Source organism: Poecilia mexicana, unplaced genomic scaffold, assembly GCF_051168715.1.
Source record: "Poecilia mexicana isolate PSO_F unplaced genomic scaffold, ASM5116871v1 scaffold_18, whole genome shotgun sequence".
NCBI classification, from domain to species: domain Eukaryota; kingdom Metazoa; phylum Chordata; class Actinopteri; order Cyprinodontiformes; family Poeciliidae; genus Poecilia; species Poecilia mexicana.
The window spans coordinates 5,219,108-5,241,137 of record NW_028263387.1 but is presented as its reverse complement, the minus strand read 5'-3'; the positions used below and the strand labels follow the sequence as shown (position 1 = coordinate 5,241,137).

At 38.5% G+C, this 22,030-nt stretch overlaps 1 protein-coding gene across 1 annotated transcript in view; it reads right to left on the bottom strand.

Annotated features, from left to right (window-relative positions):
- LOC148153881 (VPS10 domain-containing receptor SorCS2-like) overlaps window positions 1-17,547 on the bottom strand; it is a 149,803-nt gene extending 132,256 nt beyond the window's left edge. The window contains exon 1 of the mRNA XM_088015981.1: window positions 16,591-17,547. Coding sequence (XP_087872107.1) covers window positions 16,591-16,902 — 312 coding nt within the window. The 5' untranslated portion in view covers window positions 16,903-17,547. The remainder of the gene's footprint in view (window positions 1-16,590) is intronic.
- Window positions 17,548-22,030: the final 4,483 nt, after the last annotated feature.

Genomic DNA, 22,030 nt, shown 5'->3' with positions numbered 1-22,030 from the left:
GTCCAAATATCCTGCAGTCTCTAAGTTTCTCCAACTGTAAAGGTGACTTTCAGGTAGTTTGATTATTTTAGAGAGAATATACTGGCGCACCATGTCCTATACTTCAGTTAATCCCATCTAGCTATTTTCTGGCACCCATATTGAATTGCCTGACTGTGGGGTATAAGCAGAGATCCCTTGAGCTCCATTCTCTCATTCCTGTAGCAGAATTATCCAGCTGGCCAAGAGACAGTCACCCCAGCAAGTACAGGGTATACCGACTGAATCCCGCTCATAAATCCACTTTAAATGTTTTCTGCCTTTAAATGTCATTATACTGATAATGTCGATCAATATTGGACTACTGAGGCACAAATTATGGTTTGAAAGATTTTGTTGGTACAGTTTGGCCAGATAAAGTTTTGTGCTTTTATATTTTCCGTCTGCGTACATGGACTGTCACTTGAAACTTGTTTTATTTTTTTTATTATTAGTAAGGAAAAAAAAGATGGGTCAAACTAAGTTTATCTGCCTTTGAGACACTAAGATAGTAAATCACAAACTGGATGCATTTTTCTCAATAACCTTATCCAGGTTGGTCTTTATGAATTACCAACAGGTAATAGCAAAATATGAAGCTTTGTGTGCCAATAATTTAATTAACTTTTTCAAGAAAAACTATAACAATGAACATGAAAAAGAATTTGGTACTCAACTCTGCTTGCGCCACCAAAATACAATCCTAAAGGATTTTTCGACAAATGTTTGGTTTTGGTCCAAAACTTTCTCATGTTTTAATCTAAAATGGAAAAAAAAAACAACATAGAACTAAAAGAAAATACATCAACACTGACATTGACATTAGTGTCAACTTGAAAGTTCAAAAGAAGAAAAAGACCGAGCTGGGTTCATGCAATGCAAGGTTAGCAATTCCACCAATAAATATCATTTTGGCTTAAAGTTTATAATAAATTAAATCTTCTCGTCTTGATAATTTTTCAGTAACTTTGCAGTACTTTTCTAATAGCATCAAACAGACAGACTGATGTGGAAAATCCATTATAAATTATGTTTATGGGGGAGGTGGCCATCACTCCATCATTCATGCCGGGCCTTGGGGTATAAACGCCTAGGGTGCGAGGACGGTTCTCCATCTATTTTATTGGACAACTTAGTCACTCGCTGGTAATATTCTGATGACACCCTCATGTTGGCCTTGCGGTGGGCACAGTGAATGGCATCCATAGGGGTGATGCGTCCAATCAGACATGAGGATACGTCAACGAAATTTTGCACGCAGAAATTTCGCCAGTCGCTTGGCTGAAGGAGGGTAAGCGTTCGTCGCCTCATTGCACAAGTCAAAGAGGAAATTAACAGAGGTAAAGCGCTCTACTGTGTGGAACTCTTTAAAATGGAGTGTTTTCTTAAAATGTTGTAATTTCTATGTATCTATTAGTATTTGATCTAAGGTGAAAAAGAAAGCATTTCTTTTAGAGAAGAACATGAAGGAACACTTTTAACTGTCAATTCACATCTGAACCTTTACCCTGCTTATTAAACCCCACACTATCAGCAGTCCAGTCTGTATTGAAGCCTACATTTCCTTCTGTCAGAGTGCCATGCCTTTTTAGTGCTTTCCTTTTACACCCGAGCCTAAACTCACCTGACTTCACTCGTTCTCTCGCGAGCGGCACTCCAAAGAGTAATTGAATTTGTCGCTTCTTTGCTTCTTTATTCTCACTCACGGGAACACATCAGTCAAGCAAAAAAGGGGAAAAAAAAAAAGTACACGGCGTAAAGTGGGCGAGGGACACACGGCGAGGCGGAGAGGGAGCGCGAGAGAGGGAAAGCAACAGCCTGGGAAGTGGAGTGTGTTAAACCGTTGCCAGCCTCTGATCGCACCACACGGCCTCGTGTTTTTCATGTAAAACAACCGCCGTTCCTGACAAGCGCGTTTGTTGAAAACCCAGCAGAGGAACACACAGAGTTTCAAAAAATATTTATATAAATAAATAACTCAACGTGGAGTTGTGTTCTTCTGTCTTTTCTCCTCTTTCCTCCCACACCCGATCGCCTCCAACGCCACACCTCCCCGGATACACCGGCGCGCTAATTGCCGTCGACATGAGTCACATACATTCAGCCCACTTTTTCTTTTCTTTTTTTTTTTTTTTTTTTGCTTTTTCAAGATAAAAAGAGAACTAGAACTGGCTGGCTCCGTGTCTTTCAACACATGGTAATTCATGTTTTACTGCTTCTGGACCCTTTAGTGCTAGCACGCAGGTGTGGTTGGCAAGGAAAGTGAACACATCGTTCCCAGTCAAACAAAAAAGACGCCTTTGAAGTGCAGACAAGAAGTTGAGCTAAAGGCTCAGGCTGCATGATAAACTTTGGGTATCTGGCAAAATTATAAACCCAGCCAGGAAGACACTTTTTTTCACTATTCTGACAAATAATACTTCTTGTCCACCCTGTTAAATAAAGTAATGAAATGCTCTTTATAGCCTTTCAAAAAGATCCTAAAATGTAGAGCTGGAAGTAGAATGAAAGCACATCCTTGTGTCATTAAAAAAAAAATCTAGGGTTTCTCTTTGAAGTCAATACCTTCAGCAAAGGACAGTTGATGAATGCTGCTTCCTATTAACTGTGAGGAGGGAAGAAAGACTGTTCCAAATCAAATTAACTTACTGCTAATTAACTCTATTCACTTCAGAGATGGATTGAGTGAGAATTAGCTAAAAGCAGCCCAGGACTGTTCTGGAGACTCCAGACTAGGAGAAAAACCATTTGTCCTCAGCGTCGTTCCTGCTTAATGTGCAAAGATGTCATGGTCTCTCTGTGGAGCGATTAAAGCGGTGCGAGCGTCAACACCGCCGAGACATGGTGCTACAACGGTCATCACAGAGTATCCTTCACCAACTCCAGAGGAGAAAGTTTTGGACCGAGCTGCTCCTTTAAACTTTTGTGGAAACTGCTGCTCAGGAGGAAAAGAGGCGAGTCGGCGTTCCTCAAGGACCACGCCGGATCAGACGTCATCAACATCAGATTTAATTCTCAAATATTGCGAGCTTACTTGTCTGACGTCCGGCTTTCCTTTATTACTTTAGTTTCACGAGTTTGCTGTTGTAACTCAGAGAATCAGATGACTTATTGACAACTTTGTTTGATATAACGGCAGCCAGATTGCGTTAGCTGACATTAGCGACATATCCATAACTTCACCTCCCTTGGTAGAGTACATCCGGTTGCATTTCAAAATAAGAGCATCAATACAAATCACACTGTCTTAAAGGGATTGTGTAAAATCAACTTTGAACTATAGACCATGTTATTTCATTAGAACTGTTAGACTTTACAGACAGAGGTCCAGTTTCAAAGGCGTTAAATCAAGAAGTAACTTTTCTTTTAAGTCATATTTAACATATATAGCATTTTTTACAACAACTGAAAGTAATAGTTACTTGATTATAGTATAAAATGCCACTATGTACCAGGAAAACATGATACTGCCCCTTTAATAGCCAACTGTAGCAATTATTAGAGATGATTATAAGTAGAGAGGGGTAAATGTTGCTACCTTGCAATTACATTAAAAACAAAAGCAATTTTGGTTATTGAGACTTTCCCAAAAAACATTAAAAAAAAATTAGTTAAGCTAGGCTTGGGTCAAAGAAATTGTACCCTTGACTGGCTTTTTAGCTGTTCAACTCTTTAAAGCAGTCACTGCAGGTGATTTCAGTAAGTCCCTGAAAGATTTCTGCTGCTGGACGTAGCTAATCAGTGTTTGCTCTGTAGAAACACCCGCTTTGAGTCCACAGAGAGCCCCTCTCAATCAGAAGGCTGCCGAGTCCATCCTCACTTTCCAACCCCAGACAGATTCTTGACGTTTCTCCAGGCAAAACAGTACAGCTGAGGAGTAATTTCCACTCTTTACATCCTAAAATCTGCAAAATCCAAGCCTCCACAGCCGGGTTTTTGTATTATTTAAAATACAAGACAAAAGATTCCAAACTAATCGCAGATAACGGTTTGAGCAGCCGACGCAGGTGGAAATATATTCCCCAAGCTTAAAAAGAATGCATGGATCCACATCCACAAAGGACACGCAAATAACTTTTGATCGCTGTATCATTTTCTCACGAAATGTTCAACTTGTATGTAAGGCACCTTTGGAGAATACAATAAAAGGAGATTTACAACTGAAAGAAAGGCTGATGTGTCGCGATGAAAGTGAAATGCTGAACAAATCCTAATGGACCACATTTCAACATTCTCTCCAGAGTTCTGTAGGATCAGCTTTCCTATTGTTCCAATAATAGCAACAGGGGGCAATACAGGCAACCTCTAGCTCTATAGAACTGGGTACATAAAAGCTTGAAGGAAATTATGTAAATGAACGAAGTTCATTCAAAGACACTAGTAATATTAAATATAAAAGCAGGAAATCCAAGTTATTTAATCATTTTAGCACCATTTCCAAGACAGAGTTAGGAATCAGTGATTCTTGAGAATAGGGACAAAACAGGTCCTATGGATAAAGCATGAAATTTGAATAAAATATACACAAAATATATTTTTTTCAAATATCTAACTAAACTAACCTGGGTCATGTGAGCACAACAATGTATATTTTTCTTTTTTTTTGCTGAATATTTTTTTATTTTAAACATTGTAGTCGGTGGATGATGCCTGTAAAAGCCCTTGTCCAGGAGCAGAACTCAACACATTCTTATAGTTTAAAACAATTAAAGAAATACTAAAATTATATATTATGACAATTAAGTATAAGTAGTCATATAAATAATTATAAAAGTATCGATAAATTGAATTAAAAATAATTTTTAGATATTTTCCAAGTCCGTTGAAATTTGTCCTTAGTTTTTGTCAACACCGTCAGAAATGAAAAGAATGTAAAAAAATCAGGCATTATTGGGGGGCACCAGAACTTCTGAGGACCCCATGACCACTTCCTTTCTCTTCCTTTGCTAGGAGGGCTAGTTAGCTCTGGTTAGCTTAAGTTATTCTTTAGTTTTTTCTTCTGTTTTATTCCTAAGTTGTTTGTCACAACCATGATGTGTCAACTCCATAACTGACAATTTACAAAACTTTGATGAAATTTTGAGAAATAAAAGCTTAATTTTGGTATAATGTAAAGATTTCATGGACCTGACTAGCTACAATATGGCCTCCTTCAGAATAACATCATATAAATTGAGGTAGTTTGGCATTTCGTCAACTCCGTCAGATGTCAACTCCGTCAGAGTTTTTCTGACTCTTTCAGTGAAATTGTTGTCAAATCTCACTTAATTGTGCAACTAATTCATTTTAATGTATTTTACATGAATTGCATTACTTCACATGTACCAAGTTTTTCATTTTACTCACTAGTTTGTCACCACCTTCAGTTCTGTGTCAACTCCGTCATGCACTGTCAACTCCATCAGATGGACTTTTTCTTGTTTTTTGTTTTAAATAATATTTATTTTATTTCTTGAGAAGCATTTGTCTGTAAATTGAGTAAAAATATCACTAATGGGGTATTTTAAAAATCATTTTAGATTTATTTTTGTCAGATGGTGATGACAAAGTTCTGGGTCAGGTCGATTAAAAATGTAATTTTTTTAAAAAGAATTCGCAACTGGGAGCCTGTACCTTAGCATCTTCATGTTTTCTAAACATTATTTGTCATATTTGCATACATAAGGTTGAGAAATAATAAAAAAAAAATATGGGAAAATTAAAACCCATTTTGTCCCTATTCTCAAGAATCACTGGAATAACTTAGTCCTGATTCTAGGACTAAGTTAGGACTGGGACCATTCTTGACCAACAGTGTTGGAGAGCAACCACAATATGAGAACCGTTCAAGCCGAGGTGTGAATATTCTACGGATTTGAATTTTACAAATACAATCGTTTTCTTGTAAATTGTTTAAATTTGTCAAAGAAACAAAATGGTATTTTTAGTTTCGCTACAACTCTAAACTCTCATAATAGCCTCTCGTCTCAGCTGGATGCGTCATTACACCAAATCAAACCAATGTAGCTAGCATTGGTTACCTCAGCTAATCTTGAGCCAGTTGTAGCTAAAATTTAACCACCAGCCTTTGTTTCTAATAGGACCAAATTTGATTGTTGCTACAATTTCTCCACAATACATTTGAAAAAAAAAAAAAAAAATCCCATGCCAAAAAGATAAAAAATTCTAAATAAAAAAAAAATTGATTTTACTATAAAGAATTTAGCTAAAATGAACAGTTAAATCCACTGACACTGCCTTTATGAAAGATTTAAAAGTATTATTTTAACCTGGAGAGCCTTTTTATTGAAACCATATAAGCCCCACAGCAATATATTTCTCAGGCTCTCATGCAGGACGGGTATCAGTCATCCATGACAGGAAGCCAGGAGCCAGTCAGCAACGTTGGAGAGACACACTGACAAGATGTATCCTGACGGCAATGTCGACTGGCAAGCCTGTAGTGCCTGAGCTTTACTTGTCATTCAGAGACAACGCTGAGAAAAAGACAAGGAAGAACCAAATGTATGTAGTATGAATGAGGTCATACAAAAATATAAAATAATATAAAAAGAAAATGTATGGAGGGTTGTTTTTTTTTTACACGTTAAAACGATTTTCCTCAAAGGAACAACCAGCAACCAAATAAACTGTCTGTTTAGAACATGAAGTGTGACTGAATACCTTTCACATTAAGTCAAGATGGTTTGTGTGACGGCAGATGTGACAAAAGAGCATGCTGGCTCATCCGCGTGTATGTGCGCGTGTGTGTATATATACACACCTGCGTGAGCCAAGATTTAGCATGCAAAAGGAAGGCATGCATCCCATTATAAAACATTACGCTTCCTTTTAAATACTCGATTTAAATTCAACCAAAGTCATGTTTACATCAGATGTACCCCACAGGGAGGTAATCCTTGGACCTGATTGGCTACAATGAAATGTTGATACCTGAGGGTGGAGTGTGGGGATGGTTGCAAGAGGCAGAGGATGAGGCTTAAAAGAGGCATCTTCTTTGTGTCTCTAAGCTAAAACAAAGATCAATGTTAATGCCATAGAAAAGGTAAACATTTAGATTTGCTCCCAAACTGAGATTTTAATTCAAAATCAAAAGTATTCATTGTAGTACTTCATTTGACTTTGTGTGTCCTTAATCCTATTCAGGGTGGTGGGAGGGGCAGAAGTCTATTCCAGTCTTCAATGGTACATGTCCTCTTCTAAAAGAGATTTTTTTAATGCTAATGAATGTTAACAATTTAAAAATGGACACATTTGTTGTATGGTATAATGGAAACACACCAACACCCAGCAAACACAAAGTAACTGTTTCCATTACAAATGTGTGCAAAACTGTCAATATTCTGCTAGTGTAAAAAAATTATTTTGCCACTGTGGTGGCATTAAATAAGAAAAAGTTAAAATCACATGTGAATAAGCACATGATAAGTCATTAAAAACATAACGCGCCATCATCATGCTACAACTTCCTGTCCTCTGCCCCGTTTCCACCGAGTTATTTTGGCAATGTCAAATTGCACAATTATATGGTCACAGTTGTTGACACCAGTCTCCCTTGCTTGCATGTCAATAGCATGCAAAAAGAAACTAGTGTACATAGATCCATGTCCATGTATGTATGGACAAAATGTGCATACCATTTTGACCAGTACCATAGGTCCAGTCTGAAGTTCCATTTTGTCTGGCTCTATTCTGTCATATACTGCCTTCATATGGAGGTTTGTAAAATGCAGTTAACAGATCTAGGAGGCTCTTGAGATCTCATCCAGGGGATCCCAAGGTGTTACAAACCCCCAGCAGCAAGTTCTGGCCATGCCCTGTGGTGTCCAAGTGGGACTCACCTGGGAAAGCTTTAGAGAGCATCCTGATCCAAGCTGATTTGATCCACCTGTATCCAGAATCTCATTTTGCAAGTGATCCATTACAAGACTATGGACGAGAGTCAGAATCCTGAGTGCGCGTGATTGTTGAGCCTTTCCTTTGGCCTACCACCACAGGAAATCTGCAAGGACACTGACCATAATCCCATTTACTCTGGATCTAGTAATTAAAACAGAAGAGGAAACCTCTACCCAGCAGTTGTGAGGGACAATAACTTCCTTAGATCTTGTAAAAAAATTAAAAATCTGCTGTGAAAATACAGAAAAAGCCACCAGTTGGAGCAGTTGTGGCAACTGCTCAGTATGACATTTCAACACCCATTCAATGCTTCTCATAGCAGCCATAAACTCAGAGCATTCACAGCAGCATCCTCTGAAGTCCCACCACATTGGTGATTTACAATCAAGATGAACAGTCAGTGCAACTCTTTCAATCGTCCCAGGGAGAAACATCTGCTCCGAGCTTGGCACTTTGTCGTGCATACATGAAATTATAAAAGCTCACAACATACTTTCACCACCTTTTCATTCAAACTAAGAACTGAGCAAACTGTGAAGATGTAATGTAAATCAACACTACTTTTTAAAAAAACCTATAAGGGTTTGAACAGTCAGAATTCACCCTGGAGAGTTCTTAAACCAGGAAATGGCAGAAATAATTCACAATTCCCACATGGGTGTTGAGGGTGGGCCAGGAGTTTGGACTGTCAGCGCCCCTTTTGGCGCTCGTTAATCACTCGGGCTACTGCAAGACAGCCCACCAGGGATCACCAGAACATGAGTGCGCACATTTTTTTCCTCCTAAACAGGTGTGGTCGAAGTGTCGCTTTTTAAACATGCCTCTCCCCGAAACAATCGATCCTCGTAGAATAGAGAAACCCTATTATATGCCCAGTCCAGTTTCCAAACGCATACATCAGGTAGACACACACACACACACAGAGCTATGCTGTTCATCGCCACAGAGAAGACAGAAATAGATGGAAGAAGAGCTGGGCTCAGGGTTCCCCAGGGCTAGCCAACAACTCAGAGAAGAGAGGGAGACATAAAGAGAGTCCTTTCAGTGGTGAAGGCTCTCTTCTGTCAGAAAGCTGGTGTCATGTTATACAGCTTCACCCTTGGCGGGAAGTCCTCTGGGAACCAAAGTTCTCAGTAAATAAAAGCCGTTATGTTACTCTGGATAACAAATTTACTCCTGGTAGACATTTCTAGCACTTTCAGTGAAATTGCTGACTATATCACAGCACTGAGACTTCATTAGAGAACATTCCTCTGAACAGTAAAGTGTTGGTATTAATGGATCTTTGTGCTGCATTTCCATTAAAATGGGCGCAAAACCTTGTCGAAAAAACAGTTCTGGGTTGCGGCGTTTCCATTAAGTAAGAAAAACAAAATTGCGTGAATACGTTTGAATAAGTTTGTTCTCAAGATAAGTCATTAAACATGCTGCGCTATCATCCTCCAACTACTTCCTCTTTTCTTCTGTGTGGTTTGTGCCAGTAGCAACATCTGGTTGTTGATCATGACATGCCGAAGTGCTTCCATTGAAGTTTTGTGAAATGAACCAATTTCAATACAGACGAAAGGAAAAATTATATATATATATATATATATATATATATATATATATATATATATATATATATATATATATATATATGTGTGTGTGTGTGTGTGTGTGTGCTTAGAGATGTACAATATCAATAGGACTAAGAGCCTTCATTGCAAACTCGATGGGGCTGTGGAAAACCACCCTTGAAGTCAACTGCAAACCATATATATATATATATATATATATATATATATATATATATATATATATATATATATATATATATATATATATATATATATATATATATATATATATATATATACTGCTCAAAAAAATAAAGGGAACATTTCACTTTAATTTTGTGTGTGGCTCCAAATCCAGGCCTCCATTTTCCATTGATGATTTCTGTGTGATTTTGTTGTCAGCACATTCAACTTTGTACAGAACAAAGTATTCAATGAGAATATTTCATTCATTCAGATCTAGGATGTGTTATTTGAGTGTTCCCTTTATTTTTTTGAGCAGTATACACACAAAATAAATCATCCTAGCACCAAACTTTTTAATTAAAAAAAGTTTTTCTTAGTTTTTCAAAATTCCCATGTTTCAATTAAGAAAAATTATTTCAAATGTCAAATTGCACATTCATATGGTCAATAGACACAGCTACAGATAATCATCATGTACTGACTGGAAAAGTAGGCGGGATTGTCTGGTATGCTGCTAAATTTGTCCAAATGTATTAGACAACTTTGTGTCATTTATCAACTATAAATTTGAACTGAGGCTGCTTTCCTTTAATATCTATGTCCTGTCTCTAGTTTAGGGATAACCCCACATATGCTGATGACTCAACTATTTTTTGTCATTAGGTCCATCACAATAACAAATTTTACTGGATGATAAATTGTCCCAGAAATTACAACAAACTACAGTCATTTTCAGACAATGTTCAAGGAATAAGGCATAATACTAGTTTTAAAGATCAATAAACTTCGACTTTGTAAAGAACCCGCAACACTGGAAGTGGATGAAAAGAAGAACAATAACCACACAAACAAAACCATAAATTAAACAGTTTATGAAATCTGTAAAAACTGCCCTTCACAAAATATCAGAAAAGAATTTCACTACTTTTAATTTATCATGCGATGAATTGATTTGTTAGTCACCACATAACATTACAGACACTGAGTCTGCATGTTTATAAGGCCAATAATTGGCAGGGGCAGAATTTAAAAAGAAAAAAACTAGTGAAGATTGTTTACCACTTTCAGCCCTGAACAAAATGCCCTCTTTTAAATGCCAGCTTGAGAAAAACAGACAAATGCCTTTAAATTCAGCTGATTTCAACCAAAAGGGTCAGAAGTTTGGGGAAGAAAGAGCCTTAAGTAACACTCCGTCAATCGAGAACAAGCTTTTAAAAAACAAGCGTTAAGCCACATCTTTTCTTCACTGAATGTGGTGCGCTAAATCATTTGAGTTTTTAATAGGCTTTTTTTTTTTTTTTTTTAAACTAGAAAATGCAGAAATTCATTCGGGTTCATATTTTTTGAACTGTCCTTCATGAGAGTCCCACCCAATCTGCAAAAAACAAGGTTTCAATTATGTTCTTAAAAGCCAAAATTATGTGTGATATGCATGTCACCAGACCAGAAAGCTTAATATGTCATTCAGCATACCGAACTGAGGAAGTCTGTGGAATTTTATGTAAGCTGTTATGCAAGTAAGATGATACAAAATTAAAGGGGAAAAGATTTTTGCTGTTTTTGTTCAGCTGACAGCAGATGTATTACCGCCATCTGCCAGCCTCACCCCCTACCACTAGAATGATTTTTTTTTTTTTTCTGAAAACTAATGCTGGGGCATGAATCAAGTATCAGATTTCTGTTTCACAAATGATAATGGTAAAATAGGTACATGATGTGAGCATACACAAAAAGGTGTAGATCCAATAAAAGCTTTAAAAACTTGATTTAGGCAAAAAAAAAAGAAAGAATATCTTTAAGACTTTTTGGAGAAACTTGCTGGAAAGTCTCAGAGTGTGGGGTGTACTTCTTACCAACATGGTGAAGGATTATTCAACATGCGTGGGTGTCCTTACATAGCCACTGATTCCAACATCAGCATATTGTGACATCTGTGCGAGTCCACATGCCAAGGAGCTATGAGGCAGCAGTCTGGTTTCATTGGAACTCATCCTTATCATAGTCCGTCCAGTGGACATGAAACTATGCTGGCATCGCGGTACGAGAGTGGTTGAAAGAAAAAAAAAATGGTTTCCAAAAGTGTGATGTGGTTTTTAGGCATTAGCTAAATAACGTTTTAGGCTAGATACATGTGGAGTTTTGGCATGTCCCCGTGTCAGTTAAAGACCAGTTCCTGGTTTTAAAATTTAAAACGTCTGGCTTTAAATTTGCGTCTACATCATTGCTAATGGAAGGAATAATTTTTGCAATAATCGATGCTACCCCAATTTGAACAAGCAACTGATATATGTATATTCAGCCTAAAGCAATATTGTTAACATGCATATGTACGGAGAGGAATTACTGTCATATGACTAGCTACATAAAAATCTATGTAACATTGATTTCTTTCCCTCCTATTTTTCCATTTGACATTTGTACTAAATCTTGTTTGGCATTTCAGGGTTAAAATGCAGATGCTGTAGGATATGAATGAAAGTGTATTGACTTTTTGTTGCAGAAAACAAAAATTCAATCTCATTTTTTCCTCTGCGCACACACACACACACACACACACACACACACACACACACACACACCTTTCTACATTCATGGGGATTTTGGGATGTGAAAGTTAAATTTATGGTCAGGGTACAGAAATGAATGGAAGTCTAACGCTAAACCTAACCTAAATTTATACCTTAAATCCTAAACCTAATCACCCCCACGCCCAAAAAAAAGAAAAAAAAAACTCTCCTGGGGCCTGTGTTTGGGTCCCATAAAGACTAATGGGTCCCCATAACGTAGCGTTTGTTGGAAAAAAAAAAGATGGGCCTTCCAATGTATCACACACACACACACACACGCACACACGCACACACACACACACACACACACACACACACACACACACACACACACACACACACACACAGACACACACACATACACACACACACACTCCAGTTCTGTGGAGGCTGTCCAAGAAAAAGCTGTACTGCAACCTCATCCATCAATTGACCAATCACAGCTAGCCAAAGAAAAGTGAATGTCCCTTCAAAAAAAGAACTCAGGAAAGCTCACATGAAGCTGGGTTCAACAGAAGCACTTTTACTAGCAAACTGTTGGGGCAATTTATCTTCTTGCTAAAGCACTTTGGAGTCTAAGAGGTGGAGGGTGGCTTCCATCACGTCAGACCGGACATTATCTAGACTGATGCGGTAACGGAAGCCACCTGGGCTGTTGACCCTTTCAACGGAGATTTACCTGTAGAAACCTTAAAGACTCAAAACAGACATAATGAAACCAGAAAGGAAGTGGAGATTCATTTTTACCTTCCATCCATCTGCACACTGCTCATAAATGTCAACCCTAGAGAAATTGAATGGCCCCATTTTTCTGTGTTTATTAGACCGAGATGAACTCACTCTTTTCGACCTTTCAGTGTACACACGCAGTTAATTGAGTATAAGGCAGGCCCGGAGTTCTGGAAGCAAGTGGAGCGCTGGGCAGGAGGATCCCTGCGGATTTATCGCCTCGTTTGGAGAAAAAAAAAATGGAGGAAGTTCCTCACAAGACAGACAGGAGTCCAGCAGCAGAATGTCAGTTCTTTATTAGTTGAATGAAGTCTTAAATGCCAAAGCATCACTCTACCATTAGGTATTTCTGAGATGTACTACGACTTCAACACTGAGCTGCTTGGGAATATCAGGACTATTTTAAACTGTAACTTGAGCTCAAACTTAAACAGACTCATTTAAAACTTTTTGTATTTGCTTTTAGATCTACATCTGTCCGACTGGAGCAGATTAACCACTAGGTGTATCCAACTCACTGCTGAGCAAGCTGATAAGTTGATGGTAAATCCAGTGGTTCTACTGTGAATCACTTCCTGTTCCCAGGAACTGCCCTCTTTCTCTGGACCTGAGATTGTCCTCCTACATACACACTCTAAAATGTGTATCTATGGTTGTCATGAAAACGGGAAAAAACAGCCACCTTAGCTCTCATTAAGTGGCTCATAAGAGTTTTAAACTGCTTCTACACTAGTTTCCTTCAGCATATAGCTAGGATGCTAGTTCAAGTTAATGCTAGTTTCATCATAAAAAGGGAGAATTCAGTTTCAAGCTGTCATTTTAATACATCTCTAATCTGTTCCTTAAAACATTTTCACTTATAAAAACATAATGCCTGCTGCACCGTCACACTACACTTGAGATTTACTGAGAAAAAAAACAAACAAAAAAACGAGGAGATCAATGTATATTTTTCTGTCCACTTAAAATGTATGGATTACTTTGCATTGGTTTATCACATAAACTCCAAATATTAAAAACTTTTAATTACATAATTAAAAGTTTTTAGATCTTAAACCAAATGGGATTTGCTAGTTTTTGTGTCTAAGAAAAACCAATCATTGTTAAACACAAATGTATTTCTCTTCATCTTATGACTTCTAAAGCTAATTGAACTTATTCACAAATAGTAATTGTATATCAAGTTGTCAAAAGTCAAACAAGTTTTTGCGATTTTTTTGTCCATGGCGGCCATATTTGCTCAGAACTGAACTGAGTTTAGGTCTTTTTCCTGACCTTCAAGTTAGTTAGAACTTATAGCTTCCAAATACAACAAAGGTTTTAAGTACTAAGAACTTTAAAAAAAAGGAAAGAAAATGAACAAATTGTTGACTAAAAGTCTAAGAGTGAAATAGCATCATTGGCTAAAGGTCAAAACTCCTGATTGATGTGGGGAAAAGTGCAGCAATGACAGAAAAGTCTGAATGGGAAACATTGAAATATTTGTATTTGTTAAGAGGAAAATTGCATAATTACAGACTTCGCATCACAGGTTAAAAAGCTCCACACACAAAAAATGGTAGTTTACAAGCTCCAGCATGCAAAAGATAACAGTCCAAAGCAGCACTCCTTTAACACAGATTTGCATTCAAGGCAGTTCCTCCGTTTCATTCATCTAATTCTCCAAATCTGCAGCTCCTGTTGTGTTCTTTCACCTTCTCCACTGGCTTTAAATCAATACAAAACACAAACACATATTCAAGCTCCATCTTGCATTCCATAATACATCGTCCACACGTCACATTATTCACCAGACAATCTGTCTCAATCCAGCAAGCGATCATTTCTCCTCCTCCCAGATTCGTCTGGCAGCAGAACAGCAGCTATAGACAAAAAACGCCTCTGACTGCTGGGGACGTCCCCAGCAGACACCAACACCCCCCATCCCACCAACCCAAACCCCCGCCTGGTGTCTGTCAATATCCATCCACAGACGCTGCGTTTGTTTACAACGCTCTCCACAGACTGAATCCAAAGCCTTTAATTTCAACACTGCAGTTTTTATTCCTAAGGATATTCTGCAGATATTACTGTAGACATAGAGAAAGACAACATGCGACTACAGTTTAATGCTGCTGGGACTCCTGAAGGCCATCCGTCTGAAAAAAAGTATTCACACCAATTATTTCATCATTTTACAAGTAAAAACTTCACTGAATTTTAATTGGAATGTTTCTGTGACAGAGTAGAGTCTGCTTGTCAAGTAGCAGGAAAAAGATGCGTCGTTTTCAAGTGTTTTGTTTACAAGTAAAATACTGCATTTCTAATCAGCAATCCCTTCAATCTGATACCCTTAAATAAAATGAAGGACATCCTGAATTGCATTCAGGAATCACTAAAAGTATACAAGAGTCTGTCTGTGATTCAATCTCAGTATGAATCCATCAAATAGAGAACAGAGCATCATAAAGACTAAAATACAGCAGACAGGTGAGGCAGAGACTTCATCAGGCTCCACCGAGTTCCTTCGTTGTGGGAGGAAGTGATGAGCCGATACTTGCATGTGAAACTATGACTGCGGGACGTGGCTTAAAAATAAAATCAGATTTTTTTTTTAAATAGCAATTTCAATTTTATTTGGTTGTTTCCTCACTTTTCAAAATTACCAGTGACAGAATTTTTATTTTATTTTATTTTTTCAAAACTGGCTTTTACTTTAAAAATTCCATCTGTGAATTGACCTGAATTCAAGGTTGAAATAAATAGAAGCTATAAAACATTCTTTTTTAGTGAAAAAGCTTGAGTGGGTTAACGTCACTCAAGCTATTTGTGTAGGTGAGAACTGATGGACGGAATGAGGCAAATCACTGAAGAAAAATTGCTGGAGGACCCAACCAGACAGCAGAGCTACGATGAAATAATTAAAAAATAAAAATTAAATTAAATTAAAAACTCAAACTACCTTTATCTGACAAGATAACTACAAAAGCATGCCACACCTTTCAGAATATTTACACAAAACCCTGAAAGCCATGCATCCTTTCCATTTCATAATAATGTTCTTCCATCACATAATATTCCAGTTACACATTAATAAAGCTTCAAACAAGTTCAAAAAGAATAAATACTTTTTAAAGGCACCCCTCCATTATTATCATTACCTAAAGTAATGCAGCATTCCTGTCTAACAAAGCTTCATTATCATTTCTGTCATGGCTAGCGCGCGCGCTGCTCGTCTCCAGACGCGCTCGCGCACGCACCAGTGCCGGACTCCCTCGGAACGGAACGGAATAACGCACAGAGGCACTAATGAATCCAAAGTAGTTTTCTACAAGTTGGCTAAAGCACGAAGCATTGTGGGAGTTGACCGACAAAATGCCAGGAATCCGGGCGCTGTGTGACCTGGACGGAGGATAAGGTGTCATGACAACAAAAGCCCATCTAACGCGCGTGCAGATGGAGCACCTGGACGCGTAAAAAAAAACAAAAACAGCTGCCTTTCTGATCCTCCTGTCTCAATAAGTTGTTTTAAGGGGGGACTGGGCGGAGGGGGGCTGATGGATGCTGGAAGGTGATAAACCGGAGAGGGATGTGAGTAGGGGGGTGGTGGTGGGGAGCCAGCGGCTCGTGACGGGACGGGACGGGTTACTCACGCTGCTGTTCTCTCCCGTCCAGTGGACCATCGCCTGGTTGTGCGTCGCATCTCCTTTCAGCACAAACGAGCTGCTGAGCAGGGACATCCGTTTATCCCAGGACGCGGCTCTCCTGGCGCGCGGCACCCCGCCACCGCCGCCGCCCGCGTCAAACGTCCGATCCTCCCCGCTACCGCCGCGCCGGCTAAAAGACCCGCTGTCCCCCTGCACGGCTCCGGGCAGCGCCGTCCACACCGCCGCGGCGGTCAGCAGGAAGATGCAGAGGCTCGCGGCGGCCGCGGAGACCGCTCGTTCCGGGCGCAGAGTTCCCATCGCCTTGCTGGTTTATTTCTGTGCGCCGTAGGAGCGCGGAGACTGATGGAAGAGGCAGCTGATGCTTGTGGGAGACGGATAGGTGCACACTGGAAGCTGGAGAGGCAGAGAGTGAGGGTGGGACGCTGAAGAGGGGAAGTGGAGCGAAAGCACAGTGTGAACAACGTGGACGCGTCTCCGAGCCAAGAGCTGTCCGCAGGAACGGCGCAGCGGTGCCATCTGCCGTTCTGCAGCTGCAGCGAGCCGCCGCCGCTCCTCTCAGTCCGTCCTCATGTGGAGTCAGTGGGGGTTGGGCGGAGTTGAGCGGGGGGTTCACATGTACGGACCCGCCGGTGGGGGGGTTTCTAACGCGGGGATGTCCAAACTTTTTGACACGTGGCCCAAAATTGTCAGCTCCAAAGAACGGCTGCGTTTACGGCCGTTGTAGGTAGAAAAAGGTGGAAATTTCCGTAAATAAAAAAAAAAAAAAAAATCTAACAGATATTCTGAGTTTATTGAGAAAATTTTTGATTTTCAGATTTTGTTTTGGCAAATCTTTTAAATTTTTCCAATTCAAATTCAATGTTTTGTTTTGAGAAGATAATCTAAATCAGAATTTGAGTGTTTTTTTCCAGCAAATTTGACTTCTGAATTTCATAATTTCTTTTTTTTTTTTTTTTTTTTTTTTAATGAAAGTTGAGATTGTACATTGTATAAAAGTACTTGTGGGCCAAAAAACAAAAAATAGTTTTTCAACCTACTCAACAATAAACTAAGCAAGAAATATTTTTAGTGAAGCCAGCAATCTGATTTTTCTGTGGGAGCGGGATTGTAGATCCAAAACACAAAATGGTTTTTCCTTGTTAAATGAAAGGTTGCTTTGCTTATTACTTATCGTTTTCAGCTAAAATGAAGAAAACTGAAAACAAAGAAAATGGTCTATTCTCAGCAATAAAACCAAGATCTAGATCAGAGGATTCTATTTTGGATCAGGCTGGATCAATCTCTGGTTGTTTTAGCTAGAAATTGATGTTTTAATTTTTTTTTTTTTAATTAAATGATCAACATAATGAGATGACCTCAAAGGAATCTCCAAAACGATTAGTCCAAAGAGTTATCTGCATAATGTTGTTGGACCACTTCAGGCTATGTTGGTGGTAAAAGAAGGGGGTTAAAGTTCACACTTGAGTCAACAAAATAATACCCCCCCCCACCCCCCCTGGGTCTGTCTTCTTCCTATCCAATTATGAACCGGAGCTGGATTAGAACCATGACTCCTGGGATTAGGATTTACTTTGTGGAGGGGAAATCTGATGTTTTCCACGTGAACAAGGATTTACCTTTCCAGACTGATGTCATGTTCTGTTTCTGTTGATCTGGAGCTAAATGTACATAGGGACTGTTTGTGTAACATCTGCCAACACCGTACCCATCTGGCTTTTATTACAGTTTATCCACACTCTAAGAAATAATCCTGAAAATTTACAGTCAAATGCTGGCAGCTATAGACGCCAGAAGTTTACTGTAAATGCACAGTAGCTGTACCGTAATTAATCCTGACAGTAGATTACCGTCAATGCAAGTACGGTATAGATACTGTGAAAGAACGGTAAACTTCTGGCGTCTGTAGCTGCCAGTAGTTTACCGTTTTTTCGAAAGAACGGTAAAATGGAACTTATCTTGTTTTGTTTTGTTTTTTTTAAATAGATCTTTATTGAGATACAGAATACATAACGGTATAAACGCAGCATACATTGTGGTATAATGTCCGCCAGGGAGTTACAAACATTGAGACAATACAACACCATTACATTACATAAATACATTAAAGAGAGAACATAAAGAGCATGTTTTAATAGCTTTGGGGAACTTACCTTGTTATGAATAAGCTCCAGACAAGACGCCATACTGCTGTCTCACGGGCAAACACGTGACGTCACGATTGTGGGAGCAACTCTTTAGCAAACACCATCTCTTTAGGGAAACTGACAAACCTATCTTTGAATTTGACTAAACAAGTGTTATAATTAACATTGTATTTTTAACATACAACACCAAGACTGGTAATCTAACACTGTTGATTATGCTCTGTAGATTTCAATTCATTCCCTAAAATATTTATTATGGAAAGTATTTTTTTCTTTTTGTTCAATATTGTCTTCAAATGCTGGTCCTCTAAGATTGCAAATACAAGTAAAATGTCTTGCCTAGGAAAAAAACTGTATTGTACAATTATTTTTGCGGTAGTTTACTGCCAGTCGTCAGTCTTGATTGTGACAACAGAAGAAGACATCAAATTGACAATATCCTACCGTATTTTGGAATAACAGTATGTTACTGCTGGAATTTCGCCGTAAATTTACAGCCATTTCTAAGAGTGCATATGCTTATAGAGTGCTGCTTGTAAAGCTGCACTGTCAAAATAGTTTGTAAAAACTGAATACTTAGCTTGCTAATTAAATGTTTAGTTTGAATCACATTTATTAACTAATAAATGAACATCATAGGGAAAATATGACTTCAGAAATGAAGCCACATCTTATGACAGGCTAGATAACCCAAATAGTTACCGTTAATTTTTTTTTACTTTTAAATTATCCCATGTAGAAGAAGTACAAATATTGGTTACATTGTGTCATAAATCTGATTTAAAGAAAAAAAAATAACAACTTAGAATCCAAGAATCTTGAGCAGATCCAGTTTCTGAATTATGTCATGGCATTCTGCTACTGTAGCAGTATAAATTCAAAAATCAACACAGACCAACACATTTGGACCTGCTGCATTGCACAGAAAAATTTGACTATCGTTGCGGGATTCTAACTTTTTTCCCTTAAAGAAAGATATCTGGTTTTAGTGACCAGTTTGGGCGCTGAAAGCATGGTCTTGAATTATTTACTCGTGTGAGCCCTTGTGATGTTGCTGCAGGTCGGGGATGAAGGGGGAGAGAGTTGTTGGCTCAACTAACCTCAGATCAGTTCCCAGGGTGGCATCACAGCAGCACAGCCAGTTTGAATAATTAATGGCAGTACGGGCAGGAGTTGCATCAACATCACACCAAAACCAGGTTTTACCTCATAACAGCACCATAAAGATTCTGAATGCATGTCCACAAACACACAGAGAGAGTTTTTACAAACTAAACCCAAGTTTCTCATTGTGAGAAGTGTCTCAGTAAATGTGAAGGTTCCTAGAGACGAGCACAAGTTTTTACATTTAATTCACAGGTTTGGCTAAAGACAAAAGTCAAGCTAAACCGAGTCGTATCCAATTGCTACATTGTTGGCAACAGTAGTTACTTTTCCATTGACCGTAGAATTGCGGAAATTGAAATTACAAAAATTTGCTCGATAGAAAAGCAGCAATTTGGGGAAAAAAATCATATTTTTTGATAAAAAGTTCTTGCGCTGGGATGAGGTTATTTTTCAAACCATATCAAAGTAGATTTAGCAAAACTGCAATGGAAACACTTCTCATACGACACGAGTCACGTGATCAACAACCAATGTTACTACTGGTGGAAACGTAGAAGAAGACAACAGGAAGGAAGACTCAAGTAGGCAGGGCTTGTAGCTCCAACACCTAAATAATGACGTGTCCTCTGATGACTGAGCGCTAGCGTCATGGCTGAATGATGAATCTCTATGTCTATACAACATTCAGCTCTTCAGAAAGTGACCCACACCGCCATGACTGACATCCAAACAACATGTGTCAACACCAGAAAAGCTCATCAATGAAACAGTTGTTAGCCTATTTAGTTGATTTCACTGTAAAAATAAAATAAATAAAAAAATAAAATCAGAGCTCTGAAAATCAGACAAGAATATAAAACTTATTTTATTGTAAAAGACTGACAGGTCTTGGTATATTTGTGGAATTGCAGTCAACGTTTTTTTTTTTCCTAGTCAAAAAGATTTACGTTCCTATACTTTATAAGACTATTAAAATGCAATCAAACGTAGCTTTATGGCAAAAGTACACCTCTAATCATTGGTAACCATGGTTAAAAAAAATTAATTAAAAAATCATCATGTAGCCTCGCATGTACGAAAAAGAGATTAGCATCTAGACTTTTGAACGCTTTGAAGTCTGTTCCAGTATCAGAGGAAATGCCATTTTTGACGTAGTGACATAAATCATGTGGAGGGAGAAGGTACAGGTCGGTTTCTAAGATAGCCAATACCACTGTGCTAATTTGTCTGTGCTACTTTTACAGACAAATTAGTCCAACTTGAAGTCGAACTTGAAGAAGCTATGGGAAAAACAACTTGGAAAAATAATCTACATATAAAACACTTCAGGCCTTACTGGCCTAAGATAAGGTCAACATTTGAAAGCCACCAAACAACATTGGCATCAGTAGGAGAATTCCAAGTCAAAAAGCAAAAACCTGTCTCACATTTGCCCAAAAGTGTACCCGATTTTAGGAAACAGTGCCAACCCAGCATTACTACCGTTGTTTTACTGTAGAACTTACTGAAAACTGAAACAATCCAATATATTTTAGTAGTTTACAACTCTGTTAAACATCTTCAGGAATACAGACACAGGCCTAGCCTGGAAACCTATGAACACATATTCTCTGTTTGGGAAACATCCCCTGGTAATTTCTGACTGAACCAAATGAGCAGCAGATTAATTAGGGAAATTATGTTGATTGCTACATGTTTTAAAAAACAGATTAAATCAGTGTTCTTAGCTGCTTTTGAGAGAAATCTCTGCAGTCTGCGTGGTATGCAGTTGAGTCTGTGTCCTTGGAGAGCCTCATTTACACTTCAGTGACGGCAGCATTAATGCACAACGCTGCAACATGCTGCCTTTGAGAGCACATCTTCCACTGGGTTTCTATGCATTTTTCAACAAGTCAATAGAAAAGCACATTCTACAGATATACCTGGGCAAAAAGAAGTGGCCAAACACGTACTGGAATTATAAACTTCTCAGGACAAGGTTGAGACCAAAAATTGACTCCAGAAAATTCAGAAAGGTTTTAGAAGCCACCAGACATGTTTCTGACAAGGAACGTATTCAACGCCATCCAACACGTCACACAGCATCTGTAATTTCACAAATATTTTGACCTTTTCTGTTCCAGAACATAAAAAAGACAACTTTTCAGTGCTTTCCATGTTTTCATGATGTTATC